At 41.7% G+C, this 22,939-nt stretch overlaps 2 protein-coding genes across 2 annotated transcripts; one reads left to right on the forward strand and one right to left on the reverse strand.

Annotated features, from left to right (window-relative positions):
• The first annotated feature begins 624 nt into the window (after positions 1–624).
• TBP (TATA-box binding protein) lies at positions 625–10,861 on the forward strand. Its single transcript, XM_054983352.1, has 8 exons — positions 625–835; positions 1,426–1,665; positions 4,902–5,233; positions 7,617–7,704; positions 8,466–8,557; positions 8,898–9,065; positions 9,713–9,807; positions 10,104–10,861. The coding sequence occupies exons 2-8, from the start codon at positions 1,612–1,614 to the stop codon at positions 10,181–10,183; spliced, it is 909 nt and encodes a 302-aa protein (XP_054839327.1). The 5' UTR covers positions 625–835; positions 1,426–1,611; the 3' UTR covers positions 10,184–10,861.
• Positions 10,862–12,424: 1,563 nt separating this feature from the next.
• PDCD2 (programmed cell death 2) lies at positions 12,425–17,920 on the reverse strand. The gene is made up of 6 exons (XM_054974493.1): positions 17,234–17,920; positions 16,654–16,896; positions 15,739–15,891; positions 15,101–15,216; positions 14,535–14,651; positions 12,425–12,821 (listed from the first exon to the last, which is right to left on the reverse strand). Exons 1-6 carry the CDS (start codon positions 17,832–17,834, stop codon positions 12,663–12,665), a joined length of 1,389 nt encoding a protein of 462 aa, XP_054830468.1. The 5' UTR covers positions 17,835–17,920; the 3' UTR covers positions 12,425–12,662.
• Positions 17,921–22,939: the final 5,019 nt, after the last annotated feature.

The raw sequence follows: 22,939 nt of genomic DNA on the forward strand, positions 1-22,939 counted from the left end.
CCAGCGGCCCCTGTAGGTGGGAGGTCAGCGGAAAAGTGGTGGTTGTGATGGAGGACCGACCACCAAGTGTCCAAGCAATAAATATAACGCCCTTCTTTACTGGGGGCTAGAAGGGTTACGCTCGTTCGCCAGCCCGGCCCTTTACCTGAGCTAAGGGAGGAGAGTGGTGGGGAAAAAAATGTGACTTCCTGACTCTCTGCAAACTGTTATGTGCCGTCAAGTCGACCTATGGCGACTCTATGATTGAAAGACCTCCAAAACTTCCTATCATTAACAGACTTGTTCAGATCCTGAAACTGGAGGACGGGGCTTCTTTTATTCAGTCAATCCATTTCATTCTTTTCCTACGGCCTTCCATTTTTCCTAGCACTTTTCCTCTGCAAACTAGATTGCTATAAAAAAATAACTGAGCCAGATTTATGGCACACTCAGCTAAGGGGTGCGCGCGCGCGCAAAAGAATAAGGACGGCAGGAAAAGAAGCGCTGGTCTGTCTTGCCCCACCCTCTCTGCGGTGCCTATGCTTATACGCCTGGTGCGCAGAACACAGCTGCGTTCGTGTGGTGGCCTTAGAATACCGTTGCTGTAGGGTCATCTATACAGCGTACATCTTACCTCTTTGGAAAGGACCGGGCGACCTCCAATGCGCCTGCGCGCTTTTGAATACTGTTCCTGCCTGTCCTTCTCCCCCTTCCCGTTTTCTTGCCCTTAAGAAAGCTGGTGCCCCCGGGAACTAAAAAAGAGCGGCGGCGGGCTGGGATGACGTTTTAAGAGTGCGCCGCCGCAGCAGAAGAGCGCGGGGGCACCGTTTGAGTCGAGTGGAGAACTTCTGAAGTGGTGAGTCTCGGCCTGGCCGCGCCGATTGGGCCTCCTGCGCCCTCTTCTGCGAGGCCCTTGAGCAGCGTTCCTGGCTCTGGAGGGGGGGGGGGGGCGACAGCGAAGGTCTTCCAGGCTTTTCGGCAGAGGAGGCCGCTGTGGCCCTGCGCCGGTGGGCGGAGGAGCCGCAGACGCCACTTGGGTCTTAGCCCGCTTTGTCGAGACAGGGACGTCTGTTGGCTACTGGCTGGATATGGTTGCGCGTCTTGCCTGCCTGAGGCGCTCCCTTTCGTGGCTTTTCCCGTTTGGTTGTGCCTGCGGAGCACAGGTGGGGCTGTTGTGCGTCCCTTGTAGCGCCTCGGTTGGGTGTTGCGCGTTGAAGTGCCCGCTGAAAGGGGGGAAGAAGCCCCGCCTGGCTGGCTAGCTCCCTCACGGAGAATTGTAGCTTTCTGGCCAGGCGGTCTGGCGGAACTCCTGTCACTCCTTTTGGATACAGTGGGACTTACTTCTGAGTAAACAAGCGCGTAAAAGAGTTTAGGTGCACCTTAAAGACTAATTAATGCACTGTAGCATGCGCTCTTGTGTGTCATGACACTTTTTTTCTCTTTCAGGACTGGATTCCTTGACATAGATGTCTGGGAGCTAATATCTTTCTGAATATGTCAAAACTGACTGCATAGCTATTCATTAGGATGCTTTAGGGAAAGATACTTCCTCAAGGCTGATGGTGTGAAACTGCTTTTCTGGACTGCACTTGTGAAAATACTTATCACCTGACCAGATACGTAACTTCTGCCATGGATCAAAACAACAGCTTGCCACCCTATGCCCAGGGTTTAGCATCTCCTCAGGTAAAAATGTAGAAAATCATGAGTGTGCTGAAATATCTAGTGTTCAAAGCAAATTTTTTGTTCCTGCCTAGTTAAGAGCCTCCTGCCTCCTTAATAAATAGTGCTCCAGCCTCTGTGCTCACCTGCTCCCTATCTGGAGAGTCCACTGTTTGGCACTGCTTTATTCTCCCAACTCCCTGTACTTCTGACTTTCACTCAAGCTATTGCCGTGGGTGAAACCATGCTTGCTGTGCCTTGTCCTACCTCACAGTTACCAAGGACAGCTAGTAAGGAATAGGTAGCTTGCTTCTCTACTCCAACTAAGTGGTTTGGGTGTGAATCTCTAGGAGTTGGGGGTTGAAAGTATTGAAGACATAATTGCCTTCCTTTCTCTGCCTCCAAAACATGCCTTCTTATATTCAGGTGAAATATTAAATACAGGCCCTCTTCATTCCTACCCATCCCAAATCAGTTCCCAGTATTCTGTTGCTTTGTCTATGTGCATGACAGTTCAGACTGCAAGAGAAATTCTTACTTTTCTTAAATTCAGAATTCCATCTTGATTTGCCATTTCACTGAGGGTTTTAAGCTATTTTAATTAATTAAATACACATTTGACAGAAGTGTAGATTAAGTTAGATTAGGAGTGGGTTTGGGTATATGTTTGAAATCCTGGTTTCCCTCATGCTATGCCTTTTCCCCCTTGGTGTACATGTTGTTCTTGTAATGGCAAAAATAATAAAGTTATAGAATCTACAGTCTATTTTGAACGCATGCACTACTAAATTACTTTATTTTCAGCCAAAACAATAAACTTAAGTTTAACTGAATTAAAATACAGATATATATTATTCCCCATTTGGGAGATAATAAGAAAAATGGCTGGATATTGGCTCACCCTTGACCCAGAAGTACTCATGTTGGGATTTTTCAAATACGTGCCATGCATGTTGATTTAGAACTCGTATTAAGCTTTAAAACTTATGTCTGAATCTCAATAGTAGCTAATTGGTGATGGATTGATATAAACTGATGTGGAACTTCACACTTACGTCAAAACTATTATAGAAAATCAAACTTTGCTGATAAATTTGTAGAGAAATGGGCTAATTTTGTAATACAATGGAATGACAGCTTTCATAATAATATACAGCCATATGTTCTTTTTGGTTTATTAAGATGAATTATGATGTTAAAATTCATTCTTCAGTGTGATTTACTACTTATGTGGAGACCATTAATAGTCTTTGATGTTTTGAAAAGTGGACAGTTCTTGGATGCTTTATTTGTATTTGGAACTCTGTACTTCTTGCTTAAGGAATAATATGAATATATAACTGTGTGCAATAAACTAAACTTAATTAACCTGAATCTGTAATATCTGAACTGTGTGTTAGCTGGGGCAATGCTAGCATCCTATGAGAAATTAGTTGTCAGGGCTTGCCGCGGCTGCCGCTGGGCGTGGCACTGGGCGGTCTGCTCCTGACGTCACAGGGGGGCCAGGGACTCTGCAGGACCCTGCTCTGTGGAAGGAGGGGCGGTATACCTCACCCAGACTCCCTCTCAGTCCACTCGCTGGCCTGCTCAACCTGGCCTGCTTACCCTCTGTGTCCTCCATCTCCTCTTTCCAGAACTCTCCTCCAAGCCTCCACCCTTGCATCCTACTGCTCTCATTCCACATCATCACTCCTCACTCACACCCACCACCTCAGAGCTCTTCCCAGCCACCCTTTATAGGGCTTCCTATCTCCACCCCGCCCTCCTTCCAGGCTTGTTCCCTCTCCTGACCGGGCCCAGCTGTGCGTTCCCCCAGGTGTTTCCCTCCAACCACTAATCCCTTCTGGGCTCCTTTGCCTAGCTGGCAGGGTGGGGTTGAGTGTGAGCCATCCCCAGCTGAGGGCTCCTTGGCCTTGCTCATGAGGGGCTGCCCCAGCCAGCCTCTGAGCTACTGAGCTTGCCTGGCCTTGCTCACGAGGAGCTGCTTTAGCCAGCTTCCGTGCTGCCTGCTTGGCAATGCTGGGCGGGGCTACCCATCTCCTCCCGCAGAATGCCTGTGGCAGCCCCCCCTGTAGAGGCTTGGCTTCTAGCAACTCCTGAGCCAGGCTGCTGTCTTCTAGCCCTGGCGTGGCCATGGGCTGTCTCAAGCTGCTGCAGCAGGGGTAGCTGGCTGGGCTGCCGGGATCAGCCACAGCTGCACCCTGTTGGCTGGCTACTGGGCTTCTCTGGCTGAGCTGATTAGGGAAGGTGGGCCCAGCTGCGGCCCCTGGGCTGGCTGCCCAGCTCTTCCCACAGAGTGCCCTCAGCAGCTCTACCCGGAGGGGCTGGCTTCTGAGCACCTCCTGAGTCAGGTTGCCATCTTCAAGCTGGGGTGGATGCTGGGGTATGGCTCTGAGTCGCTGTGGCTGCTTCTCCCCCTTTGCAGGTAAGGGCCGTGCTTGGGCTGTTGCTGGGTCCCAATTCTTCCTGCCTCTGCCCTCTCCCTTTGGTGTAGGCAGGTTCTGGCCCTGGCTGCTGGCTGAGGTGGCAGGACTGCTGTCTCCTGGCTGCCTCCCCCTGCTTCCTCTTGTTGAGGCCGGGGGCTGTGCCTCAGACCCCGGACATTAGTCACCTGAGCCCAAAAGCACCAGTCCATACAGGAGGATACGTTTTTTACTGCTCTAGAATTCCCCTTTTTTCAGTTGGCCACCTTGTGTGTGGATATTTCTGTTGAATTCCTGCATAGGCTGAGTTTGGACCAGTCCTGATGCTGACTCATAGCTGAATTTTCATCTCCCATAGATGATATGCTTATAAAGTAACTAACTGAGAAACTGAAGTCAAAGGCCTCTTAATAGGCAGGGGCTTTCAATAGACAAATAGCTCTTATAAATGGTAAGAGTGAAATATGTTTCTGGTTTTAATGGGTGGGAGGCAGTGTTCCTGTGCTGTCAAAACTTTAGGAAACACAAAAAATAGTTAGTGCTTCTAAAAGCATATTTATGAAATATCTTTGGGGGATTTTATGTTAACAGCTTGATTCTCATTCTAAGAAATGTGAATTTCAGTCCTCATGTTGGGGTCAGAGTAAAATAATATGGCAAGGAGATTAAATTGGTCTAATTACTGGAGTGAGGTACTCCCCTCCCCACAGGGAGTTGCTCTGACTACAACTAGTACAGCAAGTGAGTAAGTTGTTGTTCATCAAATGATTGAATAAATTATTGATCCTGTTCATGGTGGCTCAATTCTACAGCATAATTTGTATTGTCTTCTTGTAGGGTGCAATGACTCCGGGAATTCCTATTTTCAGTCCCATGATGCCTTATGGCACAGGGCTCACCCCACAGCCTGTTCAAAGCACCAATAGTCTTTCTATCCTGGAAGAGCAGCAGAGGCAGCAGCAGCAGCAGCAGGTGGCAGCACAGCAGTCTACATCCCAGCCAACTCAGGGAACATCTGGTCAAACACCGCAGCTCTTCCACTCTCAGACGCTTACTACTGCTCCCTTGCCAGGAACTACACCTCTCTACCCTTCTCCAATGACACCCATGACCCCAATAACCCCTGCAACACCTGCTTCTGAAAGCTCTGGGATTGTACCACAGCTTCAGTAAGTGTGTGCTCTCCTCTTTTATTTCATGCTGTCTTTCAGCAATGTTTTTAAATAGCGACTGTATGGTTAGCGGCCTCTGAATCTTCATATCTAGCAGTAGTGTTCCTCTGATTACCATTCGCTGAGGACTGTTGATTTCCTGGAAGCATCTTGTCTGGCCACTGTGGATGAAATGGGATGCTGGACTAGATGGACCCATATAGGTTTTTTAACTGCTTAGATAATTAGTATGAAAGCTTCCTAGAGTACTTGGCCAACAACATATTTCTTGATTTCTGTGGGTCAATGTAAACATTAAAGTACTCTAAAAATATTTTCAAGCACAGTCCTAAGCCCTGCGTCTGAATGCCCTTATGCTAGTGTAACACAGAGCTGGCATCTCCTTCATCTAACACGTCTTCAGAATTTCATTCCTGAAGCTGTTCAATAAATGTGTGGGTTGTTTAACAGCTGTATCTATTTTGTTGAGTTTGGGTAGATAGGAATGGCTTCTCATCCCCTCTTATGATTGATCTTGTGCGTCTGACGTGTGAAGAGACCACAGACCTCCTCCACTGAGCACAGTTGTGTTCTAAATAGGGGAGGGGAAGGCTCCTTAGTTCACCTGGCCTCCTAATCATTGCTGTTGTATTATAAGCCATGCAGCGAGTATGATGGGCGTGGGGAGCAATGGAGCACAAACATTACTGAGATGAGTAGAAGCAGGTTGTTGTAATGGATACCCTGACTAGAGGAATGGAGCTTGCCAATCAAAATGATTGGCATATGGGACAACAAATGAGTATGAGGGGCCTGTTGTTTGGTGCAAGATCTCAGCTGTGTCTGAAACTCCTTCAAGGGCAGTGTGGTGCTTCTGCACATTCACTGCACTGAGCCATTTTCTCCTTTGCTTCCTGCCCTGCTCCTATGATAGATTTCTGCACCATGGTTTCTGGGGCTTAGGGTCCTCCTTGCTGTGTGTGAGATGTGGGTTCTAGTCTGGCCTCTTCTATTTTGCTGGCAGTCATGTTGCTGCCAACCAGAAGATAAGCTTTACTATGTGGCCATTATCACCCTTAGTGTGATTGGAAGCACTGGTCTCCTGTGTGTCACCTGGGTATGTGCCTGAGTGAGCTGTTGGTGAGATAACAGGAATGCTTTCTGTGAATGTGTGGATGTAGCTTTCCTTGCTGCTGTTTCACAAAAAGCTGGAGCACCTCCTTTGCGAATCCTTGTATGGGAGGGATCTTGGACATTCTGTAAGAATTCCCTTTGCTAAGTGAGCTATGGAGGTTGGGGATCAGCCATGTTTTCATGTTTGTGTGTCTGCCTAGCAGAAAGAAACATAGTTGCAGGACGGGACTCAAAGCACCTTCTGCAGAACTCCTATTGTGTAAGAAGGGTAGCTGTGGATCCTTTATCCATTTAGCATGTGGGCAGTAGCAGGATGATGTCAGAGCCCGGAGGGGAGGAATGTACTGATTGTCTGCTTCCATTTCTGGCTGTCATTGTATCATTAGTATGCCACACCATGATTGGGGGTGGGTCATTGGGATTTCTGTGGTCTCCAGTTTATCTGCTGTGTTCTCTGTGCTGCAGAATAGCATCTTTTTGTGTGTGCATGTTTCCTCTGTAAATGAGCATGGGATACAAAGTAGTTGAAGCAATTCCACATTGGCATCAGCAATGTGCTGAAGTTATGGAGTGTGTGCTCTTCTCTTATGAAGTGACTATGAATTTCTTTACTTGTGTTTTCTGCTATGATCCAGTTCCTCCAGCATGCATTGTCATTGATAATGATAAAGGCAAGAGAAGGCCTTCTTGCCTGGAATTCATTGGCATGTTGCAGTGAATGAGCTTCTGTAGTTTTATAGTACAGTTTGTGTTTAGAACCTTGGCACGCATACTGAAGAACAGTTCCAAGGAGATTTTCCTGTATTGATACATGATACATCTTGTAGTGATTACTGGTGCCATCTTAATTGCCCCAGCTGTCTAGGGAGCTCTAGGTTTAAACATATTTTCTGAAATAAAATGGATGTTTATCATTACTGAGATGGCTGTCTTTTTTGTTTTTTCCTATAGTAAGGAATTGTCATATTAGAAACCTTTTATAAACTTACTTTCTGTAACTGTAATAAAAATGCCTCCCTAATTTTCCATTAATAGTGTGGCTACAATCTTATGACAGGTGCATTTATAATTATCATAAAATCAAAATAAGGATACATATTCCTGTAAGTGAACACTTAAAATAGTGTCAGATGTAAATCTGACATGCTTGAGTCATTTTGTGCTGGCAGATTGAATTGACTTGCCTCAAATGCAATAATAAAATGGTAGATAATTTCAAATATGGACGAAACCAAGAGTGACTAACATGTTTCTAAATTGCCTGTAGGAATATTGTATCTACAGTAAATCTTGGCTGCAAACTGGATCTGAAAACTATTGCTCTTCGTGCTCGAAATGCTGAATACAACCCTAAGGTAAAGGACAATGGAAACAGAGAACATCTGTCTTGAGAGGTCTGCCTCTGTCTCCTTTTTTGTCATTTTGCACATCCTATGTTAAGAGTTTACAGGTTTCATAGCAACTCTTGATCATAAGTTTTGCAAACTGTCCTTTAAGGCTGATACTGTAGTTCCATCCCCAGAGGGATTGTGCCATTATTGCCGGATCATAGTAAGGAAGTATTTTAGGAGACTTGATTTTTCTTGGTATTAGTCAGTTTGACACCTATTTTCTTTACAGACTAGAGGAATAGAGCTAATAAAAGTTGAAAAATTCAGTATAAAGGACCTCCTAGCAGGTGGCTCTAAGAAGTGCTGAGCAGAAAAGTATTTATTCGAAGGGAGTAGTAGGTCTTCTCTTCAAGTTCCTTGAAAGTATAATCTTCTGTGCTGTATGTAGAGTATCATTTTTAGCCCAGATCTTTCATTTAGAATGGACTAATGGAGGAAATTGGGGTATTGCTTTGCTGTTGGCAGGGATAAGGAAGAGCTTTTTTCATTTAATATAAAAGTTCACGAAGCGGTGGGATGGCGGAATGGAATTCCGCCATCGTGAATTATTTTTGATTTTAAATATAAATGCTTTCAGAATTAAGTTGACTGAAGGGTGAATAATAGAAGTGGCTAATACATTTTTAAAAAATGATTTGCTTATATGTCTTGCAGATGGCAAGATTTTTAAAAAGTTATATTAGCAAGTTGCGGTTCTTATATTAATAACCTTTTATGACTTTCAGCGTTTTGCTGCTGTGATTATGAGAATAAGAGAGCCACGTACCACTGCGCTTATATTCAGCTCTGGAAAAATGGTGTGTACAGGAGCTAAAAGGTATGTGAGGTGATTCGATACCTGTGATTAATCTTGCTAGTATACAGAACTAATTAAGAATCACTTGTTGATTAGCACATTGATCACATATATATCATGTGGTATTATCTTGCTCTCACTGCATTGTTTCTGATTTACGTAATACAAGTCTACTAGTAACACTGTTTCAGACTTCTCTAATCCTAGTCCTATGGCATTCCTTATTTGGTGCCTGATCTTGTTGATTGCATTGATGTACACTGTGTAATCTACCTTCCGTCTCAGTGAGAAAGGAAGACTATAAATATAAATTTAAAAAATATTTCCTTGGTGAAAATTACAAAGCTGCTTTTTTCCCCAGTGAGGAGCAGTCAAGGTTGGCTGCCAGAAAGTATGCCAGAGTCGTACAGAAATTGGGCTTTCCAGCCAAATTCTTGGATTTTAAGATTCAGAATATGGTGGGCAGTTGTGATGTAAAATTCCCTATCAGGCTCGAGGGGTTAGTACTTACACACCAACAGTTTAGCAGGTAAGCAGAAGATTATTGCTGTTTTTAATAAATACTACTTGATACAAATGAATGAACTAACTCCCTCTGATCCACTTACTCTTGTGTTGCCCATCTTATTATTCTCATTAACAGGTTTACCTAACTGAAGCATTGCATCTGTCAGTGTCAGACAGTACTGTGTGTTTACAAAATTCTCTAAAGAGGCTGTATAACACTACAAACTTGTTCTAGCATTCAGACAAATAGGATTCCCTTTTTACTTGCTTAGATAGAAAATTTGTCACACCTCAAAAAAGGTAAACACTTCAATGAAATAATAAATGTGCAGTGCCAATGGTTAACAGAATAGCTAGAGAATTTGTCACTTATGCTACCCAAACATAGGTAGAACATTTTAAAATTGTTGATCAGCATTTAAACTCCTGTCTGTTTATGAAGACTCTTTGAGCTAAATATGAGAATATAATTTCACACATCAACTACAGGATTTACTACAAATCCCTTTTTTAAACTAAGAAAAAAATCCATCTTGAGTCAAGGAAAAGAGGTGGTTTCTACTTCTACTTGCATCTTAAATATTGATTAACCTACAGCTTTAATGAATGTTTTATTTATTCAGCTTATTAAATTGTTTAATCTAGAATTGTTTCCTGTTTGTCTTTCAGTTACGAACCAGAGCTTTTTCCTGGTTTAATTTACAGAATGATCAAACCAAGAATCGTCCTCCTTATATTTGTTTCTGGGAAAGTAGTTTTAACAGGTAAGCCATATATTTAATTGCTGCATTGAATGTACACAGAGAGCTAGACTGTAGTACAAGGAAGAATTATTTTGAAAGTAACAACTCGTTCAGATGCTGGCCAATACATTTTGTACGGTTGGCATTTGAGCCAAATTTTAGCTACTTACATGTAGTATTAATGTTTTTCTTTTCAGTAATTAGTTACATACTCTGTAAAAGAGAACAAACAATGAATGCTGGTAACCTCATAATCTCTAAAACATAATGTATATGTTGTTAAAATACTGTTTTATATCTAGTGTAACTTATTTCAGGTGCAAAAGTCCGAGCTGAAATTTATGAAGCATTTGAAAATATATACCCTATTTTAAAAGGATTCAGAAAGACAACGTAGCAGTTCTCACTGCTTACCAAAGAAGTTGGCATATTTTAAAAGGTATTGATTATGGCACAGCAGTAAAAGGTGAAAGACTTACAGACTGCAACAGTCCGGACTTGGAGTATTTTCCCAGTTAGTGCCTATTCCCTGATCTTCATGGGAAGGGAAGATTTCTTTGTGTATTATGTCTGTACTGAGGTACTGTGAGTTGCTTTATTGGGGCTCTCTTTGGTGAAACAATTGAGTTTTATTTATACTTTAGTTTTTTTAAAGTTTTAATGTCTAAGCTTTTTATTTGGAAATCTCATGTTGGTAAGTTTAAGAGACTAAACCATGTTAAAGAATGCTCAAGACTTCGGTTACAGTATTAAGATCTTTCAGCCATTGATTTTAGTCAAATTTTAATTCAACATTTCTTAGACCTACTTTGTGCCAGACACACACATTCCCTATTTCCAGTGTTCAGCAGGACAGAATAAATTTGCTAATAAAACAGATGACTGTATATATTCCTTTAAGAAACATTTTTTGAGTTTTAAATGTGTAAGAAATGCTGTTTATAAACATGGGGATTTGATTGGCCTATGCTGCTGTTTAATGTACTAAATGCATGCTTGTAGAATGCTTAAATGTATTGAAATGTTTTTATAAGATTTTTCTTAACAACCCAGTATTAAAACAATGTGTTTGCCATTTGTGTGTTTCTTAATAGCAACAGCCTTTCTTGGTGCCTCTAGTAAGTTCTGGCTCGCACTGGTGTTCAAATTGGTGGTGGTTCAGCAGACTTTGCTTCTTTTCTTCTGCCCACTTGCTGGCGGTAGCCTTTGAAAGCTTACTGTTTCATGCAAATTATCACTTTCTATCAACAAGAGGAGGAAGGCTTGTTCTGCTACAATAGCAATGGAGCAGCCATAGCCTCTGTATAAAGTGGGCCATGATTTTTGTAGTTTCCTAGTCTCGGGTGGAATGCTTGAACATAATTAGCTAAAGTACTGTTACTGCTGTTTCAGTGTTCTTGATACTCTTCTCCACCCACCTTCCAAGTTATTCTTCTGAATCAAATTTAACTGTCTTTCATACTTTTTTCCTGGTCCCCCACCCCCAATCATGGTGATGAGTCTTACCTGGACTAGAGGGCTAAAGCAGGTAAATAGCTCATGTCTGTTTGGTTAGGTTGTAGTTTGCAAACTTGAATCTTCAGAATAGAAAATATTTCAGAAGGACCAGCTACCATCTGATGCAAACAGTTTACAAGTGGGGACCCACAAGAAATTAGCAGAAGTGGCCATCCCATTCTTACACCTTTGCTTATTCCCTTCTTCCTCCCTCCCCTACTCATTTTGTGTTTTTTCTTGCTCCACCCCGCCTGTCACTTTTTCCTCTCATGCCTCTCACATTCTTTCCCCTATGCCTACTATTGCTGGCATTGCTGCTGCCCCCGTCCCAGAGGCTGCTGAGAAGAGGGGTGTAGCGGCGGCAGCAGCTCTGCACAGTTGAAGAGGGTTTTGTTTGGGAGAGGGATTAATTCTACCCATTTTCAGTACATTTTTAATTTTTTCTGCAAATCTGAAAGGGTCCCTCCCATTTGAAGAAAAATCTTCTTTGTCTTAGTTTGGGACACCTTGAGAATTAGATATTTGATAAGTTTTCAGCACGAGGCAGGAGGGTGGAAAATGTGGAAATGTATACACACTGACTTAGAGTATGCAAAGATTATAGCTGTAGACTGCACCATTAACCCTACTAGAAGCTGTTTCTTTAGTCCTGGAAAGACTATTGTACTCTATAAATACTGCATCCACAAAAACATCATGAACCACTTCCTTAAACAGGAGTACACATTTTATATTTTGCTTGGATGCAGCAGCATAGAAATGTGATAAGTTTCCAGACAAAATGCATTTTTAGCAAAGATTTAGCAACTGTGTAATGTTATAGCTGATACTGTTCAAAGACAGGATACAGCAAGAAAATCAGTGTAGGACTACAGTGATCAAGCAAAACAGCACAAATTTAAATTTCACTGTTGTACTAATTGAAATCAAACAGCTTTACTCTCTGCTAGTGCATTCATAAGCCATTTGAGTTTAAGCATTTTAAGTCCCCAATCTGCACAAGATATAAAGCTTAAGTTTACAGCTATAAAAGTTGAAATAACCTATGATGTATCAGTTATACTGCCAGCGATTTTTTAATTATGCAGAAACCAACTGTCTGGTACAATTTTTCCAAACTCCAAGACTGCTGTAACCATGCTTATCTCACCTTGACAGTATTTTATTAGAAATAGCTTATTGAAGCATGAAGGCCTATTTTTACAACTATTAGGCAATCTGCTAACTGCCTTACAATGGAAGTGGAAATTTATTCTGCCTATTACATTCCGTGTTTTAATGCAAATGTTCAAGAATAACACAGCTGTAGGCTTGCTCTGACAGTATTTCAATATAATTTTTTTTAAAAAGGATCCAGTTGAAATTGAGGTTTGTAGAAATTAAACAGAGCTTGATATGTCCTGCTTCCAAATGAACTCTTCAGTATACTGGTTGCCCAAGTTACAGTTATCAGCACAGGTGTAGATAGCAACTGTTCCCCAGTCAATGCTTTCTCCAAGGCTATCAACTTTTAGGTAATTCAGCAATTGTGGCATAACCTTAGGAACAAGAGACACAATTTGTTAAAATCAGTGGGTCAGACTTAACTAGCTACTGAATCCCTTTCAAAAATCCACACTAGATCAGTTCTGCTTTTTGTTAGAGGCACTCCAGGAAAAACAACTTAATTTCAAGTTGCCTATAGCTAATTCTATTCATAAAGTTCAACAAGAAATGCACAAAAACAATTTAAATAAAAGGACAGTACAACTATATGAAAATAGTTGATGAGAACTTCTTTTTCAATTTACAGCATTTAATATACATTGGTGTTTAGAAAACGAGCAGTTCCTCCTCTTCCCATTGTATATGGAAAATGGATAGTCTCCCCTCATTTCAAATGAGGTACCATTATAGAACCAACCAACCAATACAATATAATCTATGCCATCTCTTCCCTTTCACTGAAAGGTGTAGCGTCTGTGACAGGGCCAGCATTTTTAGTTGCAGCTATACATTTGTAGAATAAATTCAAGAGTTTAAGTTCCTCTTTGGTTTTAGAAAAGCTGGCAAGACTTTATAATAATAATAATAACCGCACTTATATAGCGCTCTTCTAGACAGATTAGTGGCTCACCCAGAGCAGTTAACAAGTTAGTGTTGTTATCCTCACAAAACAACTGGGGAGCTGGGACTGAGAGATGTGGCTTACCCAAGGCCACCTACTGAGCTCATGGCAGTAGTGGGATTCAAACCAGTAGAGTGCTGATTTGCAGCCAAACTACTTAACCACTGTGGTGCAGAAACTTTTAAAGGTATTCTGCATTCCAGATTACATTTCCCATCACCCACAATTAACTAAGACATCAAAAGTAATCCATAAAGAATTAATGAGCTTTATTTACAATAAAACCCAGATGCAGTGCCATGTTCTGACACATGCATAAAGATCAGCCATAGCAAAGACTCTTACATACTTTCCAAAGTTAATTGTTTACAGAAAAGAGATAAAATTGTTATACAAAACTAGATACAATGCTTCAGGATCAAATTCTTTAGGAGACATGACACAAAACAAGTCTGATTGACAAGACAGTAAACTCTCTCTGTAATATAAACATGTTACATGTCTGGTTCCACAAAGGAATCTTGGATGTCTTCCTGAGAGAGTGTTTATCCAAGCTAAATCTTTTGAGTACAAAGTCAAAACAAGTGAGATACTGTCCTTGCAATAGGGCTTTCTAACCCTACTTAACCACAGCACCATAAGGAATCTGCTTACAAATAATTTTTGCCTTCTGTGCAACAGGTCAACTTCAATAAATTCATGCATAGGTCTTTTAGAATAGGGGTCATAGAAATTCCCTAACACCAATAATACCAAGTGCAACACTATTTGACTCTTAGAAAAATGTTATTGTCCTTTACCTCTCTGGGGTAAGTGTTGCATCCATCCCCCTTTCCCTTGGGTTTATCAACCCCCCTTCCCTTGAGACCCTTAAAATTGTCAGGAGAACAAGACAAATTTGTCAGCTGTACTAACCAGTTATTCTCTGGCCTGTTTCACAGAAGACAACTCAAGGTGTAGAATTCCTTGTTTCCTCTGTGCTTATAAAAAAACTGGTCTGAACCAAAATATTGCCAAGCCACATGAACCTAGACGGAGCATGTCTCATCATAATGGAATGTAAACTCATAAGAGGGGAAAAGTGGCTTGTCTTGTAGTGATAAGAGGCATGTGCACACAATTTTTAAAAGCCAAATTCACCCACCTGGAATTCAAATACTCTTTTAGCACCACACACACAATTTGGGATTTCTGTCTCAGAAGGAATATTTTCTCCTGAAATCCAGATGGGACCTTCTCCATCTCTGCAATATCTGATAATCTGAAATCCAAGAGAAATTACAAAGTTGCCAATTAAACTATACAGAAAGGACCAAAATTAGAGAAAGTGAGTTACCTTTTAGTTACCTGGAAACAAATGGTTTGTATTATTCATGGCTGCATAGGCAGATTACGTAGTAGGGAATATAAATACTAAGTAAATAACTTCCTCTGGGCCTAAGGAATGTTACAAATTCCAGCTATCCTTAGTTATTCTAAAGTTCACAACTCAAGTAATTAATGCATCTCTCAAGATCCTGACTGAATTTCTGAGCTCAGGTTCACAGGCAAATACGTTAGCATCATGAAGGCACTATGGCTGGAAACTAGGATTCTAAGCTAGACACTCAACACTGTCAATATTAAAGACTTAAGCTTCACAGATATTAAACTTGGCTGCAACATTTTAACCAAAACAAGGAGAGATTGTAAGAAATGCAGTTTTAAAACCTGTTCTGGTGCCAAAGATGTTCTTTCTTTAAACTTTTGAAAAATCTTGTCATCTTCAGTTTCATGCTTTGCCATTGTCTCTAACATGTTTTCATCTAGGGATTCAGCTGCTTCATCTAAAACACACACACATTAAAGGTATGCAACGGTTTTAATGAGTAATACCAGGCTGGATCCAGTGCTTCAATGAATGGACGTTTCCCATCTTTTCATTCCCTCCACAAATTCCCTGAAGACATCACAACTCAAACAAGTTCTCAGCAGCTGCCTGGATGACGAAGGCTTAGAGAAGGGGACACAAACTTGGATACATGCATTAGGAAATCCTGCTCAACAAATATGAAATACCCAAGCAAACTGGCAACTCTGGTGAATTGGGCTTCAAAAGGCTTATGTAGTCAATGACAACAGGTAAATTATAATTAGGACCAACCAGACAGAAAAAGCATAGTAATTTCCCTACTTTTTGTGCACAAGGGCATTAGCAGCATAGTTATGTATTAATATTGACATCAGGAAAAGAAATGCACCAGGATTCCTGTCTTAACTCCATAAATTAAAGAATATCAAAATGCTGAACTCTTACATGTTTTAATTTGTGACACAAACCAGTCTTATGGAAGTTCATTCCTACTTACAAGTATTATCAGCGGATGCTGAATCTTTATTTGTGTCCAGATCTTCCTGTTCGGTTTCATCAACATTGGAGGATTTCATTTCTTCAGGCTCTATTAAAATTTCATACTCGGGGAAAAGAAAGGTATGATCTGGTATTTCAATATCCATCTTTTCTGCAAAACAGAAACCAAAGATGCTTCCATATTAGGTTATATGTAATAACTTATTTTAAAATGTTTGGGGGGCTGATTTGAAAACACATCAGTTAATAAAGATATGCATATAATATAGATTAGTGAGGGAACAAAGATAAGCTTCAGTATAGACACTTAACCTTGTTTTGCTTCTACAACCAGCTATTAATTCCAAGTCCACCAATATTCTAAACAATTTGCACTCATAGGAAACTGCTAACCATCATACTTGCATCAGTTCCGTACATTAGCAGTGGAACATTTCTCTGTAATTGCTAATATGGACATTTTATTTGATACCCAGAGGTTCACTTTAGCCCCAAAGCACATGGTATGGAACTTGTCCCTTCACATCCTTCAAATGTATTCCTCTAAACATTACAGGGAGGGAGGGCTATACATTGAATAAATAATAATAATAAAAGGGTGTGTTGGAAAACCTAGTTTTCTACAAGAAATATAAGCATATAATTACAGCAGTGTCCATTTTTCCTAGTTAATTTCTTCAAACTATGCTAGCTTGTAGAACTCTCCAGTGATGCTATTCCTTCTGCTGTCTAGACAGGTGGTCAGACACACTGCTTCTGAAAACATCCAGGACTCACCCTAATATCGGACTTTGAATCTGATTAGAGTGCAATCAATATAAATTGAAATGGTACACATTGACCTATGTATTCCTTTAAATATCATTTTGGAACCATTGTTTTTCCAAATTCATATGAATTTCAAATCACTTGCCTGATTGTGTACAAGATAGCTTGTGCCCTGCTTTCCAATCTCTAACCTGATGGTCTTTGCTACAGTAATAAGCTTTGTGACATTTAGAGCATGCTTTGGGACCCAAACAACCACAGACTTTGCACAGTTTCATTCCACATTTCAGCTGCAGAATTGCACAAGGCTCTTCTTCCGGTGGTGGCTCTTCAGGTGGAGGTTCGTAAGAATAAATGTCATTCTTCCTTGGTAACTGATTCCTAAAAACTTGGAAAAGAAATAATCAAAGTAAATAAACTGAGCGTCTAGCAAGTTTCTATCAATGTTATGCTTATGTTTTTTTTTCTGTCCTTGATGTGACTCATATCAAGGGAGTTACCACCACGGGGTTTGGAGAGGGGAGGATGCCACAGAGTCTACTCTCCAAAACAGCCGTTTCTCCGGGGGAACAGATCTCTATGGGCTGGCGATCAGCGGTAATTCAGGGAGATCTCCAGCCGGAGACTGGCAATCCTAAATTGTGACTCTCCAACCTGAGCCCACCGGAAGGCCTCTCGCGTCCCCCTCTGCGGGGAGCAGCCTAACTTGTCAGCTTCCTCCTTACCTCTCAGGCTGCCCGGGGCTTGGCCGATGGGTCGGTAGCAGGCGGGTTGGCGGCAGGAGAAAAGGAAGAGGCTCCTGTGGAAGGCGTCCGGCCGGTCAGGCAAAGGTGCGTAGAGCTGCAGGAGGAAGGCGCATGGCTGTCCGCACACGCCGCACCGCAGCTCGACCGGGCCGGGCAGGCCACTCTCGCCCAGCCAAGCCGGCCTTCCGCCTACCTTGGAGGGGAACTGCTCCCTGCTCAGCCGCCAGCGAGCCACTGCCTCTTCAGCGAAGCCCAGCTCGACCTCCCGCGAACTCATGGCCCGCTGGGCTCGGGAAAGCCGCAGCTCCGGGCGGCTTCTCCGTGACTCCGCGGCTACCAGGCTGGGCAGACGAGCAGCGCCTCTGGTGGCTCGGCAAGGCATAGCACAGGCTCTGCGTCGTGGACGAAAAGGAGCCCCCGCTTGAGCCACGCCGGAGACTGCTTGCCCGCGTCTCCGAGTTAGAAGCGCCTGCGAAGTCCAGGCACGGCCGGATGGGATGTCGGCCTGCGAGGCACGTCTTGCGCAGAGACTGAGGGGAGCGGCGGAGCAGAAGGGAGTTCGGCAAGTCCCGCTTGCCATGAAGGACCCGGAGAGAGGGAGAGGCCCGCAAACTGTTGGCCGCTTTTCATAGGCAAACCATTGGCCGCTGAATTTGGAAGGAAGAAGACACGGCAGTGTGAGTTTACCCAAGCCCCTGGGAGGATGCAGGACCTCTCTTCAGTGATGTGCTGCACAGGGGTGCACCTCTTTGCCGCCATCATCTGTGTGCTACATGTAAATAAAGCAAATGCTGCAAAGGATTATAGATGGTAGCAGAATATCTAGCCTCATCTAAAAATCTAGCTTCTGCTTCTCAGTGTGTATATTGAGAGATCATATACACACAGGCAGCCCTTTCATTAGCAATAACAACCCATTATATCCTTACATGACAGCTTGCAAGGAGCATAAGCTCATTCTTTGAGAGCTACAGGGATTTGTATTTCAAAGATCTGACCTCAAATCCCTTGCTTCAAAACCTCCCAGTTTTAACCAGTTTTGGCTATGAGTTTAGAAACAAGCATTTTCTTGTTCTCCAAGGGGAAAGGCCTTCTCACCTTTATGCTTTCACATTTATTTATTTTCATCATCGTTGAAACAGTTGCCCTGGGAGAACTGACACCCCCCCCCCGGATATTTGGTCCTCCACTAGTCCCAAATAGGAGGGGGGGGGGAGCAGCAATCCTTGCCCAAGAGTCTTTCAACTGAATAACTGAATTAGATTCGCTAGGTAACTGAATTAGATTCGCTTCTGGAAATGCTATGGGTTGAAATTACGGGCCCAAATGGAAACTTAACTGTGGGAGTTTGTTATCGCCCTCCAGATCAGAAAATAGAGGAGGATTATAAAATGATGACAGGATTAAAGATGACTGCTAAACAAAAAAACTGTGTTGTAATGGGTGATTTTAACTACCCACACATTGACTGGGCCAATGGGTGTTCGAATCGGGGGAGAGAAAGTGAGTTTCTAGACTGTCTCAATGACTGTGCTATGGAACAGATGGTTACAGAACCTACTAGGGGAGAGGTGATCCTGGATTTGGTCCTCAGTAATGCTGAAGACCTGGTGAGAGATGTAAATGTGATTGCACCACTTGGGAACAGTGACCATAATGTTATTGAGTACAACATATGTATAAATAGGAAATTGCCAAATAAGACCAACACAGCCATGTTTAACTTCAAAAGGGGTAACTTTTCTGAGATGAGGGGGTACGTGAAGAAGAAACTGAAAGGGAAAGTAAAAAAGGTCAAAACACTTGGGGAATCTTGGAGACTATTTAAAACTACAATCCTGGAAGCTCAAATTAAATATATACCGCTGGTTAGGAAAGGCACAAATAGGTTTAGGAAAAGGCCAGCATGGTTAACAAGCAATGTAATAGAAGCTGTAAAAGGTAAAAAGGATTCTTTTAGGCAGTGGAAAACTAGTCGGAGTGAGGTTGATAAAAAGGAGCATAAGCTGTGGCAAAAAAAGTGCAAGTCTGTGATCAGACAGGCAAAAAGGGAATATGAGGAGCATATTGCAAAGAACATAAAGAAAAACAATAAACAATTCTTTAAATATATTAGAAGTAGGAAACCAGCTAGGGAGGCAGTGGGGCCCTTGGATGACCAAGGCGTAAAAGGATTACTAAAGGGTGATAGGGAAATGGCCGAGAAGCTGAATGCGTTCTTTGCTTCTGTCTTCACTGTGGAAGATAAGAAGTGCATGCCCACTCCGGAAGCACTGACTTTGGGAGGGGTTTTGAAAGACCTGAGTCACATTGAGGTGACGAGAGAGGAGGTTATGCGACTGCTAGATAATTTAAAAACTGATAAATCACCGGGCCCAGATGGCATACATCCAAGAGTTCTGAAAGAACTCAAGTGTGAACTTGTAGATCTCCTCACAAAAATATGTAATCTGTCATTAAACTCTGCATCTGTTCCTGAGGACTGGAAGGTAGCTAATGTTGTCCCCATCTTTAAAAAAGGTTCCAGGGGAGATCCGGGAAATTACAGGCCAGTCAGCCTGACGTCAATACCGGGTAAGTTGGTGGAAACTATTATCAAAAATTACAAGGAACGCAGCAGAGAGTTAAAACAGTAGAAGACGCGATGGAGAATTTAGCAGACACGCAACAAACAGAGATGAGATTGGTGAAGGGGAGAATGTCAGTTGCAGAAACTAAACATATGGAGAAGCAGCTACGTTTTCATGGCTTGCCAGAAGTGGAAGGAAAGTCAGCGCAAGAACAGATGACTGAGGTGTTGGCTGAATACCTGGGGAAGGAGGAGGAGGAAGTTGTGGCTATCCTAGATGTGGCGTACCGTGTGAACTCGAGAATTGCAACCCAGAGGAAATTACCAAGGGATGTGATTGTGCAGTTTACAACTAGAAACATGAAAGAGAGGATTGTGACAAAACAGTTTCAAGATCCATTGGAGATTGATGGCAAGACGATCATTATAATGAAGGAACTGCCCAGATCAGTGTTATTGGACCGGAAAAAATATAAAGTGCTAATTCAGACTTTGAAGGACATGAATATTAGGTACAGATGGGAGCTACCAGAAGGAGTGTCCTTTGAGTTTGGAGGGGCAAAAAAACGCATCAGATCTGAGCGGGAGATGGAGCGATTTATTAAGGACAATGAAAAAGACTTACCAACAAAACTATGAATATGGAGTGTAAAGTATTATCTTGGAATGTAAATGGACTAAACTCACCGAATAAGAGGAAAAATATTTTTCATTGGCTACTAAAACAAAAATGTGATATTGTTTGTTTGCAGGAGACCCATATTAGAAAACAGGATGTAAAATATTTAAAATCTGGAAAATTGGGCAAAGAATTTGTAGCGGCCTCCAACAAGAAAAAAAGAGGAGTGGTGTTGTACATAAAGGAGGAGCTGCAGCCAAAATTTGTTATGAGAGATGTGGAAGCTAGATTTGTAGCAGTGGAATGTAATTGGAATTTAAAGAGAGTGTTGGTAGTCGGACTTTATGCACCTAATGGTGCAAAGGAAAGCTTCTTTGAGGATTTAAGGAAGCATTTAGACGATCTTGCATATGACCAGATAATTCTTGCTGGAGACTTCAATGGAGTGACAGATTTGGAATTAGACAAAAAGACTACAACAGCACAAAAGAAAAGAGGACTATTGCCAAAGCTTTTTTTTGAGTTGATTCAACAAGAGACTCTCGAAGATGTATGGAGGAGAGAATATCCTAAAACCAGACAGTTTACTTTTTATTCTGCAAGGCATCTTACATTATCAAGAATTGACATGATCTGGGCCTCAAAAGACTTAGCGTTATGGACTAAGGAGGTAGAAATAATGCCGATGGTAGGCTCAGATCACAACCCAATTATATGGAAATTTGGAAAAAGGAGAAAAAGGAAAGCCTGGAGAATAAATGAGGACTTGTTACAGGAAAGAGAGAATATGGAAATATTGAGAAGAGAGACAAAGTTTTTCATACAATACAACGTGAACAAAGAAGTACCAACCAACAAAGTTTGGGATGCATACAAGGCGGTTGTAAGGGGCATACTAATGGACTTAAATGGTAGAGCAAGGAAAAAGAAAGAGGAGAAAAGACAAGAGATTGAGGAGAAAATAAAAGCCAAAGAAGCACAGTTAAAAAAGAGACCAGGAAAAAAGAAAATATACCAGGAAATCAAAATTCTTCAAGAACAGCTAACAGCAATGAGTAATAAAGAATTGGAGTGGAACCTTAAAAGATTGAATCAAAAAGCGTTTGAGGGTGCCAATAAACCTGGGAAATATTTGGCATGGCAATTGAAGAAGAAAAGGGAAAAGAAAACAATAAATAAAATCTGTGAAGAAAATAAAACGTACTTGGAGCAGACTACCATCAGTAGAGCCTTTTATAAATTTTATGCTAAGCTGTATAATAAAAAAGAAGTAAACAAAGAATCAATAGCATCATATCTGGAGAAAACCAAACTTCCAGAAATCTCGGAAGCTTGGAGAAATAAGTTGAACAGTGAAGTAACTGATGAGGAAATAAGTAAGGCAATACAATCCGCAAATCTAGGAAAGGCGCCAGGGCCAGATGGACTTACGGCTAAATTTTATAAGATAATGGCCAATGAACTGGCACCATTCCTAAAAGAGGTGATGAATGGAGTTTTTAGGGATCAAAGGATTCCAGATACTTGGAGTGAAGCGAATATATCATTGATCCCAAAAGAGGGCCAAGACCTGACCAACGTGAAAAATTACAGACCTATATCACTACTTAACAATGACTATAAAATTTTTGCGAAGATATTGGCGGAGAGATTGAAGGGGTGGCTCTCGGAAGTTATAGAGGAGGAACAAGCAGGCTTTTTGCCAGACAGACAAATAAGAGACAATTTAAGGACAGTGATCAATGCTATTGAATATTATGACAAGCGTTGTGACAAAGAGGTTGGTTTCTTCTTTGTAGATGCTGAAAAAGCGTTTGACAATTTAAACTGGGACTTTATGTTTGCCACTATGGAAAAGCTACAACTGGGAGAAAGATTTGTCAAAGTAATTAAGGAAATTTATAGAGACCAGACTGCAGCAATTGTAGTGAATGATGAACTGACCAAGAAATTGACGATTAGTAAAGGAACAAGACAAGGTTGCCCGTTATCTCCATTGTTGTTCATTTTAGTATTGGAGATTCTGATGATACAAATACGACAAGACGAGGAAATACGAGGAATAAAAATAAAGGACTATTCATATAAGGTCAGAGCATTTGCAGATGACATAATGTTAATTGTAGAAGACCCACTGGAGAACATGCCAAAAGTGATAGATAAGATTAAGGAGTTTGGAGACTTGGCAGGTTTCTTCATTAACAAAAAGAAGTCAAAGATACTATGCAAAAACATGACTAAGCAGAAACAACAATTGTTAATGGAAACAACGGATTGTGAAGTAACTAGTAAGGTGAAATATTTGGGAGTTGAGCTGACTGCAAAAAATATAGATTTGTTCAAGAATAATTATGAAAAATTATGGATTCAGATAGAGAGAGACTTGATCAAATGGAATAGATTGAACTTGTCATGGCTGGGCAGGATTGCAGCAGTTAAGATGAATGTGTTACCAAGAGTAATGTTTTTGCTACAGACAATACCAATCATCAGAGAC

Source organism: Eublepharis macularius, chromosome 1 (assembly GCF_028583425.1).
Source record: "Eublepharis macularius isolate TG4126 chromosome 1, MPM_Emac_v1.0, whole genome shotgun sequence".
In the NCBI taxonomy this organism is placed as follows: Eukaryota; Metazoa; Chordata; class Lepidosauria; order Squamata; family Eublepharidae; genus Eublepharis; species Eublepharis macularius.

Excerpts from the sequence above, each read along its gene's own strand:
- TBP (XM_054983352.1), top strand. The coding sequence starts at position 1,612 with ATGGATCAAAACAACAGCTTGCCACCCTATGCCCAGGGTTTAGCATCT. Across the intron at positions 5,234-7,616 it reads GGGATTGTACCACAGCTTCA|GAATATTGTATCTACAGTAA; the intron begins GTAAGTGTGTGC and ends AATTGCCTGTAG. Across the intron at positions 9,808-10,103 it reads TGGGAAAGTAGTTTTAACAG|GTGCAAAAGTCCGAGCTGAA; the intron begins GTAAGCCATATA and ends AACTTATTTCAG.
- PDCD2 (XM_054974493.1), bottom strand. The coding sequence starts at position 17,834 with ATGGCAAGCGGGACTTGCCGAACTCCCTTCTGCTCCGCCGCTCCCCTC. Across the intron at positions 15,892-16,653 it reads GCTATCTTGTACACAATCAG|AAAAGATGGATATTGAAATA; the intron begins GCAAGTGATTTG and ends TCTGTTTTGCAG. Across the intron at positions 14,652-15,100 it reads CATCTTTGGCACCAGAACAG|ATTATCAGATATTGCAGAGA; the intron begins GTTTTAAAACTG and ends CTTGGATTTCAG.